Source organism: Miniopterus schreibersii, assembly GCF_964146895.1.
Source record: "Miniopterus schreibersii genome assembly, chromosome: 15".
Lineage (NCBI taxonomy): Eukaryota > Metazoa > Chordata > Mammalia > Chiroptera > Miniopteridae > Miniopterus > Miniopterus schreibersii.
In genome coordinates this window covers 46,191,241-46,203,445 of record NC_138115.1, presented here as the reverse complement: position 1 = coordinate 46,203,445, position 12,205 = coordinate 46,191,241, and the positions used below count along the sequence as shown (strand labels likewise).

Genomic DNA, 12,205 nt, shown 5'->3' with positions numbered 1-12,205 from the left:
CAGTTTAGCAAGAGCACCTCGGTCTAGGTACAACTGAGATTAGATCTAGACAATTCTATGGCAATTACCATCTATATTCAAGTTCATGAAAACTTTGAAAAACTATCCCTTATGGTAGATGGTTTCTGTAAATCATGAATCTCATTCAATTAACATGACAATGCTGGCTGCAGTCCTAGACATGCCTTTTATCATTTCCCTAGAATTTGGGGGTCTCACCATTGAGCCTTATAACTCTGGACCTGCATTAAATTTCATGGGTCCTACAACCCAGTGCTCCTGCTACATTTCATTTTATATGGGTGGAACTACATATTAATGATTTGAAAGATGAAAGCTATTTCTGAAACAAACCTAAATGGTTCTTCGTTTTTCCTTCAGTCCTCACTTTCTCAGCAAGTCTGTCTCCTCCGAACTTTGACCTTGATCGTACAGTCCCCAAGTTTGGTAAACAGAGGAATACACCGAGCTGCCAGCGGCTAGGACAAGGCCTCTCTGTCCCCAAGCTCCACACCCAGCCTCTCCGCTCTCTCCCCCCGCTATGCCTGTGCCGTCACAACTGTGTTCTGGCCGGTGGTGACCTGTAGAATAATGTATGTTATGTTCCTTATGTAAGGGACTGGATTTTATCCAACTAGCTGTGTTAAAATTCACTCTGCAGGTGACATGCTTCTCCTGTTCAACATTCTGGGCCCAATTCAGGGATTTTACCCTTTGTAACACTACTATCAGGGAAGGAAAGGGGGGACACAGGGAAGCAAGACGCAAGGATTCCAGCAAAAAAGAGGCTCAGAACAAGAATGGATCAGTATGCTGTTAAAGAAAACCAGAGCTGAACAGGAATTAAAGTGTTAAGAACAGATTTTATTCAGGAGCTATTGCAATAGAGAGAAGAGACTTCAATATAACACTGACTCAATTCCAAATCCAATATGGACAAGTGGGGATTTACAGCCCAGACGCAGGCTGAGGGAGTCAGTGAATGGAAAATTGCTCAGGAAGTATCAGGGGTAAGGATGGATTTCTGGCTAAACCCACTTGACAGGATTCTTGCTGATCAGGCTGGATCCCTGGTAGAGGGCATGCAGGAGGCAACCGATTGATGTTTCGCTGTCACATGGATGTTTCTCTTTCCCTTCCTCTAAAAATTTCAAAAAATCATCTCAGCTATATTATTTCATATGCAAATTATACTACATACTGTATGTAATAGTGACCACAATGCTATTTTCACACCTAACAATTTAACAATAATTCTATAGTTGACATTAATTCATTAATAATTATTGTTTAATAATTAAAATTGGCATCACAGGGAAGAATGGAGCTGGTAAGTTTGTTATTGCAAAAATACAAATGGTCACAGGATTTTCTTACCTTTCAAATTCACCTTACTTTTTCTGCATATTCAGTGAATTTTAGGAAAAAAACAAGGAGCTGCTCCATTTAGAAATGTTTGGGGGTGGGTAGTATGTAAAAAGTTTCTCCTATCCCTGATTTTAAAATGTTTATGCCGTTGTGTGAATTCCCAAGCATTAGAATTCTGCAGTTTTGAGAGTATGTTCATGCTGCTCACTGAGGTGGCGGACACGTGGTCCCCCGGGGAACTGAGACTCAGGAAAAAAATGATGCACTACTCAGATGTATTATGGAGTCTCTTTCTAAAAAAACAAACACCCGGCAACTTTTAAATAAATACCTCTCTTCCTTATTTGGGCTGCTTTCCGACTCCATGAGCTTCGGATTCAGGCTTTGTATGTTCCTCCTCCCTAAAGGCGAAGGGCTGCTTTGCTGCAGAAACTTGTAAAGCAAACACAAGTTCAAGGATACGACCACCACCATCCTACTGAGGGGCCTTACTAGCCAACGCACTCGAGCATGCTTTCAAATGAGAGACTGGCCTTCTAGTATACAGTCCATACTCTTGCATGTGAAACCCAGGGCAAATCTGTAAGCCTTTCAACACTAGAAATAAATTAAAAAGAAAAGGATAGTAAGAACAAACAAAACCCTCGGGGAAAGATCCTAACTAGTGGACTTAATCACGTAAGAACCGAGCCGCACCTGCCAGTGCTCAATCCACTGGGTTTTGCTTCCCAGCAGTTGTCAGTTTGGCTCAAATAAACGCATCAAAATTCTCCACAGGTTTGAACGTTTCTTATAGTAACACATTGTTTAAAAACAGCAAGTTGAGTTTCCAAGACAAGGGCACTGAGTAAGTTTCTATTTCCGAGAAAACTTTTTCCAAGTGGACAGAAATAAAGAGGTGGTGGGGAAAGGTGGCTCATCGGGCCAAATCAAGTCCAGTGCAGAGGGAGGGAGAGGGAATCACCCTCGCTGCTAAAACCAGTGAGGGAAGTTGCCCGTGGCAGGTTGCAGGGTAAACACCTGGAGACTGATCTATCATAGATGTGGCAGTGCTTCTGCACCTGCCTTCAGGTAGGCACCAGGCTACTAGGCTGGGGCTGGCTCATCTGTGTGAGCTTGAGGGCACTGGCTCTGCAGCCATGAGCTACCAACTGGGTCCGAGTGGGATCACCTCAGGTCTGGGCCAGCTTGTGGTCCTGAGTTGTGGCAATCTGTTAGCTGTTGACATGAGCAGGATCTAATTCTCATGGAGGCTGTGAAGAGGGTAATGCCCTGAGCAAGTTAAGCCCAGCCAGGTAAGAAGAAATTCTGTCTAGGATCACCTGGTTTCAGCTGTAGTGTGCAATAACCTTGTCAGACATCTTATCCCTAAAATTAGGTTCTATGGGGGATAAAAGCCTGTTTGGTACTACTGTGGCAATGCCAGGGGGCAAGCACAAAAGGAATGCAAGGTTTCTAGGTAGGAGATATCGGGCACTGAGACACAGGGCTGGGGATTTGAGGCATAGCACCGGGTGGGGCTGGGTAGTCCGGGAGGGTTCAGCTGTTGCAGGCAGGAGTTAGTCTGTGACAGGACCTTTCCTATTCCTTGTTCCCTGAACAGCCTCCTCTACCCGGAAACATGCTGACGAATGAGCTTTGCAACCCTCACTCCTTACACCCAGCCTCCTTTCACTCCACCTATCCGTTTTCAGCCATCCTGAGCCCAGAATCACCAAAGGTGCTGCTGACCACTTGCGTCATGGGTTTGAGCTCCAAGCACTTTGGAGCTTTGATGGACATGGCAGATGCTCCAAACTTGTTCCTACACAGCCAGTGGCAGACTTTCTACAAAGCTAATGATGCTTGAGCCGTGGGATCCCCTCACTGCCTCTGCACCACTGGAAGGGCCCTGAGAATGTAGTCACAGGGACATTTTGTAAACTTTCCAAGGGTACAATGAATCTATGTAAATCATCAAAGCTCCTCAACACCTGGATCTACCTTACTTAATTGCTCCATTCCCATTCAAGGCAACGGTTTTCACCTGGCTGAGTGGTACTATGACATCAGTAGAGCCACATTTTTAATACAATTGACATGCACAGAAAAAGGCAAATATGGAGAGCACTATGTAATATTCCATGGAATTTTTACACACTTGTATAACCCTCCGAGAAATTACACATGCTGACCAGGTGACAGGAAATAGATGCCCAACATGGGTCTTCAATGCCAGATGTTACTCATACATTAGCCACAGAACTGGCAAATAGGAAGGCTGTCAATGAAAAACCAATTAATTTTAAACTCAAGGTTCTACAGAATTTACCAATACAGATATCAGTGTAAGTCAAGAGCATCAGGACCTTGGAAAAATATTTCTAGGGTTAAGACTTATGTGCAGCTATTCATATCCATTTTTGGAACACATATGATCCTTCCACAAAAAGGAAGCTCAGGAAAACTCCCAAGTGAAAAGCAAACCACTTGTCAGGACACCTAAAGTAATCCCCCCAGGCATCTAGATCTGGAATACAAAAACTGAAATAAATGGACACAAATTTTAGAAATTGTTTATTTTCCATCAACCTTATTTCCATTCTGTTAAGTTTGTGGAAGAACAGCTTAGGACCACTCAGTGGTTGTTCCTACCCATTCGGTGGCCTGAGCAGTGGGGGCTGCAGACCAGTCTTCAGTGGCAGGCTGAGCACTCCAGTCTTCTGTTAAGAAAACACCAGAAAAGCCATCAGCTCTGTTCCCATAGTATTTTTGTCACCTCCCTGCCACCAGCAATCTGCCTTGCATTCTATCAGACACACATTTCAAGGAGACCAAGGCCAGATTAATCCAAATGCACCTGATTTCAACCTCTCAAGTTATTAGCAGAGATACAATATATTAGGACGAACCTTTTAATGTGGCCACGGAGATCATTCAAGTTTTATTAAAAGCAGACGTTCCAAACCACCAGCCTGACGCACTTGTATCATAATAGAGTAAACCCTCAACTCTGCAGACCTCGATTTAACGGACTTTGGATTTAATATTTAATGAACAAAATTTCCAGTCCATATGTCATATGTGAAAATTAACACCCTGTTAATTTTAAAATGTTTTTAACCAAGACTTGCTTACAATTAACAGGGGGGGGGTTTTGTTATTAATTCATACTGTTATTTTAACAAATTTTAGCAGACAGGCCATTTGTTGGGAAAAACTATTGCCAACATATAAATATTGCATATGTATAACTATAGTCTACATATTTAAATCCAAGAGTCACTGCTCATAAACAGTGTTTGAGAATGATTAGCACATGATCACACTGTGATCACGCACGTGGGTCATGACTTTCAGTAGCTGTTCCCACGTGTGCTAAGCCACGCCCCAGCCGTGTGCATGTTTACCTGCAGTGACTGGTGAACGCACACATTTACTACACCTACTCAGTATAAATTTAAAATTACTGTAATACATACAGAAAACTTCTGTGAAGTTAAACTTTTAATACATACCTAATTTTAATTACACAAACTTGTCTACCTAAGTAAAAACAGGTGAACTAACTTGTCAATTTTTTAACATACGCATTTGGAAAACCTACTTTATTATATAATAGGCTTTTGGCTTTAACAGACACGCCCTTGCCCGAATTAGTCCATTATACTGAGGACTTACTGCACATACCAGTAGGAAACTGCTGAATGGGCACAGAAGGCACCTGCACGCCTTCGGACCAGTCTGCGACCTCAGGCTGAGCAGCAGTGAACTCAGGAGCTGGAGCAGTCCATTCACCCTGAAATTCCTCTTTGGTCACAGCCTTTTCAGCAGCGGCCTGCTCTTCCTTTTCAATCTGGTTTAAAAAAAAAAAAAAAAAAAAAAGTTCATAAGGACTGATAAAGTTTACTTGCAAGAAGCACAGACCAAGGTGTCCAATTTGCTTGTGACCATAAGCCTTCATGGAGGAAGCTTACCTCTTCAGGATCCCTGTAGAAGTAAAGATCAGGCATGACCTCCCATGGGTGTTCACGGGAGATGGTGCCACGCATGCGTAGTACTTCTCGGGCCAGCATCCACCACATCAGACCCACTGAGTGAGCCCCCTGCAAGAGTGCCAGGATATTAGAAAGTGAAACTTGGTCAACTCCAAACAGCACGTACCTCCCCATTCCATGTAACCTGCACCCACATCATCTAGGTCCCTAGCACCAAGGGAACAGACATGCCTTAGTATAAAAGTGTTTATAACAAGGAAGATTGTTTAGTAAATCAATGGGTCTCAACCTTAACTGATTGAGATTTTAGAAAGTACTACTGTTAAGCCTCCACCGGAGGCAACAAAATTAAACACCCCAAGATTACTGCCTAGACATTCGTTATTTAAAAAAATACCTGTAGGTGGTTCAGGGTTTTGTGACCAGTGACAAACCGGACCAACCTGAACCATACACAACCCACCTTTTAGGATCGAAAAGCAGGATTCATCAAGTTGGTCTGAAAACAGAAAGGCCAAGTAATACCTGAGAGGCCCAAGTAAACCAAGAAATATGGAGAAAAGCAGAAGAAAACAGACCATTTTTCAAATGTTTTCATCTTTCCTTAAAGCTCTCATACACTCACTCACACTTGTAGCAAGAATTACTATCAAACTCCACTCATTGGGCCAGAGACCCTTGTGGTGTTAGCGAAAAACTTGCCCCTCGTGTAGCACACTACCTACACTTGTGAGTCCATCGGCCACCGGTGGCCTCAACTCCAAGCTCTAACAATGTGCAGAGGAATGCCCAGTGTTTCTGGAGCACTCATTCTTAAGAGCTAGGTTAGATGGAAAAGCAGTTACCTTGTTGTTGCAAGGGATGGCAATGTCCACGTAGCGCAGAGGAGAGTCTGTGTTGCACAGAGCGATGGTGGGCAGGTTCACATAAGATGCCTCTGTAAGAGGCTGGTGGTCAGCCCGGGGATCAGTGACCACCAGGAGTCTGGGCTCCCGGAAGGCGGCCTGGATCTGGTTGGTGAAGGTTCCAGGAGTGAAGCGACCAGCAATAGGAGTGGCTCCAGTGGCAGCAGCAAACTTCAGCACAGCTCGCTGAAGAATGAACATTAAGAGTTAGCAATGCTCTTGAGACAAGTCACAGGAACTCTCTGAGGGCAAATGTGTGACAACCAGTTCTTTAACCACATGAAGTAGAGTATCTCCAGCCAGAACCCTCATGTACCCCTTCCTCAAAAATGAGCGCAGCAAATTCCAGTAATTCTTGTCCTCCATGTTACCTGACAAACACAAAACTAGAGCCAAAGAAACATGCTACTCATACCCCCGCCCCGACTTCCCTCTGGCTTCCTTGCTCCTGGAGGACAGAGCCACAGCCTCCCAATTCCTAGTACCCACATGGGCCACTTTGTGCACGACAGGCAGCTTACTCATGTGCCTCCAAGTTCCTCACAGGGTTATACAATTAAGTTAATATACACAACAGTGCCTGGTAACCAGTAAGCACTTCAGCTCTGGTCAAGTTAACTCACAGCTCCCCTCCCTCACCCTTTTCTTCCATAGAGCTTATTATTTCCTGTTTCCCTTCCAGAAGGCAGACTGGCTGTTTTCCTGCTATATCCCAAGCACCTAGCAATACAGCCTAGATCAATGCAGATGCTTAGAAATTTTTGCTGAGGGAAGCAAGAGTGGTCCCCAAGTTCGTTCTACAGCAGTGTCTGTCTTCTACCATGCACCCAACTGGAGGGGTCGTCCCAAGCCAGCCTCTGGGGAATAACCACTCCCCTAACTCCACAAAACACACAGTAAGTTAATAGGAACTAATTTTACTGGCAATCTAATCAATGAAATACAAAAGGATTCTATCCACATGACTTTAAAAGCTATTCAAATCCAAGTCAAGCATTTTTTTAAAAATTAGAAATGGAGTGCATAAAATCCTTATTGGAACTCTTATAAATAAATTCTTACGCAATCTGAGCTTTCTCAACAGAAAAAGAACAAAGAATTTCCAAAAGAGAACCGGCAAAAAAGACAAATTTTATCTCACTGGCCATGGGGGGTGAGGGGGGCATTTTTTATTTAAGTTCGTAAAAATTCTTACTCTTGCTTATGAAACTTGGACAAGGGCTAGTTCCATACTTAGAAATCTTTCTGAAAAACTTTGCAGCTATCAAAATTGTTTGATCCAGTACTTTACCGTAAAATGTGGCAAGTCATTTTAATATGGTCATTTCTCAATATTTAGTGGTACAAGAAAATACATGACATGAAAAATGAAGGTCAACATATCATCAGGTGTCAAGTGGTATATATGCTGAAAACGCTGAATACTGACAACTCAACATTTCTGTACAGTGAAATCCTGGGTTATTCCCATATTCTTCTATACAACCCAAAATATCTACAAGTTTTATTATTTTTCATAATGAAAACCAAGCATATTGTCCCACAAACCTGGCCAGTATTCCTGGACGATATGACACTGACATCAGCAGGGTTTTCAATGGCAACAATGGCACGAGCTGCCAGCAGAAGCTTCTCCCAGGTTCTCTTCAGATTTATGATGTAGATGCCTAGGGACAGCAAAGGCGTTAAGCCCCTGACCTAGCTTTGCAAATGGATATTCTTCTGAAAGTCGTGTGTGGCAGAGAGTACTATCAAACCCCAGTCACAGAGGCAAGCTCTACTGGTGTCAGCGAAATTCCTGCCATTAATATAGCACACTTCCGACACTCAAAAGTTCATTGGCCAAGACTGGCCTCCACCCTGAGCTTTAATAGTGTGCAGCCTTGATTCAGTAGGCCAAGGTGCCATCTTCTCTCTCCCTGCACTAACCTTCATCAGGCCCCCATTCAGACTCCTAAAAGTTGTTGCCCACTTCCTGGCCTCTCACCACTCTTTCCTCTTACCTGCCTTGAGAGCAAATTCAACCTAAAACTCCTTCACAGCATGCCACTCCCAGGCCGAAATCCCTCAGTGGCTGCATCTCCAAGATGAATAACTGCTTTACCAACCGCAATGCCTTCCACACTCACCATAACCTATCTTCCCTCTTCTAATACCTCCCAAGCCACACTGTTTCTCCATCTCTTGCTCTGCTTTCCTCAGAATTCAGTTAAACAAACCTGTATCAGCACCTATGAAATACAAGGCACTACTGGAGGGGGAACTCAGCTAAACGGGCTTCCTCATCTTATCTCACACCTCCCCCTTCATGGCCCAGCTCAAGTCCCATAGCCTAGCATGTGCCCTATTCTCCCATGGGAGCCCAGGAACCTTTCCTTACAACCACCAAAACACTTCGTTTTAAAGTCTGTTTCCAATCTAGGAGGTGGTTTTATTTATTACTTAATAGAGAGCCCTCCAAGACAGACTCAGAAATTACTTCACCCAACACTACCCATCAGAAGAGCAGGGTCACAATCTGCCCTTTAAACGAGAAAGGCAAAAAAAACCCCCAAAAACCACAAAACAGCAAACCAAAGGCAGCTAAGGCAATGACTGACCGTCACTCTTCCTTTTGTAGATGTACTGTTCCATCTGGAAGTCGAGGTTGGTGCCACCCAAGTGGGTTCCCGCTGCAAGGAACTTGAGGACATCCTCCTCCTTCATCTGCAGGACATCGAGGGCTCCGGACATTGTGAAAGTTTCCCTTTAAGTTACGTGGGAACCTGAAAAACAAGAGTTAACAACCCAGTCCTTTCATTCCCACGGTGCAGGGGAGCAGGAACATCCTCATCACTCTCGAGTGGAGCAGCCGCGCACTGAACTGCAACCTAGCACACCCTGTAGACTGCGCCTGGTCGGTGGGATGAGACACAACTGAGCAGGCTCTGTTACACTCACCACTGCAGCAAATCTTGCTGAGTGGTGCGGAGGTGGGCAAACCACCAGGTAACTTAAGTAAAAACAGTGACTTGAGACTTAACACTTCCCAAAGTACCCAGGAGTTCGGTTCAAGTTATTAGATGAGCCGAGATAACCCCCACACGTGGGAAGAGCAGCCATGTTCGAGAACACAGGCTGAGCGAAGGTAAGTGATGCGAACGGGTTTATATTCAAACAGATTGTAGGGGGGCACGTTTTAATTAACTTCTCCCGCGACAACAGCTACTTTTCCTCCAAGCCCTGCCAGGAACCTTAACACCAAAGGGAAGAACACCGACGGGCCCAGGTGGCAGCTGTGAGGCGGCGCCTGGGCCTCCGGGTCCCCGAGACACGCAGCGCGGCGCCCCGCCCCCGCGCCCGCGCGCAGCCGCGAGCCCGGGCTCCAGCGCCACTCGGAGCCGAGCGCGCCAGGGGCATTGTGGGAGCCCGCGGGCCCAGCCCGGCCACGTGCGGGCCGCGGGCGGGCGCGCAGCGCGCCGAGCCCAGCCAGGCCCGCTCTACCCGCAGAAGCTCCTCCCGGGGCCTCGCACCCCTCGTGTGCGCGGGAAAGTGGTTCAGGTGGCCCTGGGGGACGCAGGGGACCTCACGGACGACTCACCGAGAACAACGCCGTATGGACCCCTCTCTGGGTAGCGCGGAAAGGCCTGGCGGGCGGAAATGACGTACTTATATACTCCGCCGCCAGCCAATGACAACAAAAGCCGGGCGGAAGAAGGGTGGAGCCCGAGGGGAGCGTTGGGGGCGGGCCTTCTCCCTCCGGGAGGCTGGCTGACGGCGCAGGCGCGGACTCGCGGAGCGGACGGTAGGGGGCGCCCTGGTCCCAGCGGTGCGGAGAACAACTTGGGGCACCCCCCCCTCCCCCCGCTCCCCGGAAGCGGCGGGGCCCGCCTCTCGGGGCTCTTGCTGTAACCCGGGTCCCGACGCGAGCCTGCAGCGACCCAGCCAGGACTCGAGCTCTTCCCCAGGCGTTTGTCCGGACGTGAACTCGAGCGCGTCCCCCACCTAAGCTGCAGTGTCCCTACGTGGGAGCTCGGAGTGTGGAACCCACAAGTCGCCGTGTTTGAGGCGCAGCAGCTGCGGACGTTATTTTCAGTTTTTTGGAGGACAGTTTAGCAGTGCAGTTAAGATTCTAAAAGCGAAAGGCTGAGGTCGGTGGTGCGCGGGCACGCTGAACAGAGGGCGGATTAAGGAAAAGTGCGTTTGTTTGAGGAAAGGGGATGGCGGGGGGGGGGGGGGGGGGATGTCCAGGGGGAGGGCTGCACGGCGCTGAGGCCAAGGTGCTGGGTCCGTGTGGCAGCAGAAATACACTTGGACTGGTGAGATAAGGCAGGTGCGTGGAAGAAGGACCCGGAGAGCCCAGGCAGGGCTGCTCCCGGGACCTTGGAGGCACGTTCAGGGGTAAGCCGGGGAGGAGGTGCTCCTGCCCCTTGCGCCCCTGGTTGCCAGTGTGTGGGGGTCCCCTCGGAGGAAAGAAGGGAGGAGATGGCGCTGGCTTGCTCCCCTAATGGGGAGCTAGCTCTGGGTCCTTTGTCCTGAGTGTATTTACCTTTCTTGCAGGTGGATATCTTAGGGGAAGTGTCGGGGGAGTGTCTCAGTAGAATAGTCATCAGCTTTCCGGGTGTGCAGTCAGGGTCAAGGGCTCCACTGATTGGTCCCTGGTCATTAGTCAGTGTAGGTGCTGAGGCTGCCACAGAGCCACTTGTCTGGTTTTGCAGCTTTTCTGGGCCTGGAGCTGAAAAACAACTGAGGCCTAGTTGTTATCTTTAGGGAGGAAAAGTCCACAGAGGTCTAAAGCACGTGACCAGCGATCTGCTGGGGGAGGGTAGGTCACCCTGGGGACAAGGTTCTTGTTTTCCCAGGTTTTCCCCTTGCTAGGCATGCAGGGCCTCCTGCCCTGGTGAGTTTCTGTACCCTAGTTTCTGTACCTGGCCCATCTAACAAAAAGTTCACTTTACGGGAAGTTTTCCTGAAAAAAATTAAAAGGACAAGACTACACAGATGCATGAGAATTTTTTTTCTTGGTATAAAAAATTCTAATATCCATCAGTAGGTTTATAAATATTTATTCTGTCAATACAAAACTGTACAACCATTAAAAAAATAAAGTTCTGTGGTACAAAAGAGAATTAAGAGGATGAGGGCGATTCTTTTTAAAAAGATTGAAGCCCTATACACTAAAAGGTGATTTTAAATAGCCAGATCATTAATAATTACATATACAGTAGGTTTCAACCCTAGCTGCGCTCAGAATCACTTGCAGAGCTTTCAACATACCCAACCCCAAACCAAGAAAATCCGATTTTAAAAAATAGCTCCTGAGATCATTTTAATATGCAGCCAGGGTGAGAACCACTGATATACAAGTACAGATGTGGGTGGGTTTGTCACTCTGTTTTCAGTATTTCTGAAATATTAGATGAGGAACACAGGTTGTTCTTAAATTGAGACAAAACACCACTGCTCTGAAACAAAGCTGACATAGAAGAAAAGTAAACTTAGGGGTATGGCTTTAGAAACTGCTAAAAACATCTGGAGACATTTGGGCTCTCACAAAAGGGAGACTTACTAGCTATTTGACACCCTCACCGGTTTGGCTTAGTGGTTAGATCATCTGCCCATGGGTGGCGGGTTTGATTCCCAGTCCAGGGCAGGAGGCAACCAATGGATCTGTCTCTCTCATGTCGATGTTTCTCCCCCCCACCCAAAAAAAATTCAGTGGGGGGAAAAATGTCCTCAGGCGAGGATTAAAAAAAAAAGTTATATGAAAACTGAATGGCTGGTGTTTAAGGACAGTTCTGTCACTGCAGGACAGCTGGGGAGGGCCTTCTGGGGCACTCCCAAACCATCTCAGCAGCTCCCTTCCCTGCGCACCTTGGTCTGAAGAAAGCCTTCCGTTACTGTAACTGCCAGGACGCTGTACTGTAAAATATGTTTAGGTGTTTGTTTCTCCACAAGATACTAAGATCTTTTTTC

The 12,205-nt window shown here is 46.6% G+C and overlaps 1 protein-coding gene across 1 annotated transcript; it reads right to left on the bottom strand.

Annotated features, from left to right (window-relative positions):
* Window positions 1-3,907: 3,907 nt before the first annotated feature.
* RPSA (ribosomal protein SA) lies at window positions 3,908-9,905 on the bottom strand. The gene is made up of 7 exons (XM_081159269.1): window positions 9,831-9,905; window positions 8,851-9,015; window positions 7,799-7,917; window positions 6,191-6,436; window positions 5,325-5,453; window positions 5,038-5,203; window positions 3,908-4,070 (listed from the first exon to the last, which is right to left on the bottom strand). Exons 2-7 carry the CDS (start codon window positions 8,981-8,983, stop codon window positions 3,976-3,978), a joined length of 888 nt encoding a protein of 295 aa, XP_081015395.1. The 5' UTR covers window positions 8,984-9,015; window positions 9,831-9,905; the 3' UTR covers window positions 3,908-3,975.
* Window positions 9,906-12,205: the final 2,300 nt, after the last annotated feature.

Excerpts from the sequence above, each read along its gene's own strand:
- RPSA (XM_081159269.1), bottom strand. The coding sequence starts at position 8,983 with ATGTCCGGAGCCCTCGATGTCCTGCAGATGAAGGAGGAGGATGTCCTC. Across the intron at positions 7,918-8,850 it reads CTACAAAAGGAAGAGTGACG|GCATCTACATCATAAATCTG; the intron begins GTCAGTCATTGC and ends TGCTGTCCCTAG. Across the intron at positions 5,204-5,324 it reads TCTACAGGGATCCTGAAGAG|ATTGAAAAGGAAGAGCAGGC; the intron begins GTAAGCTTCCTC and ends TTTTTAAACCAG.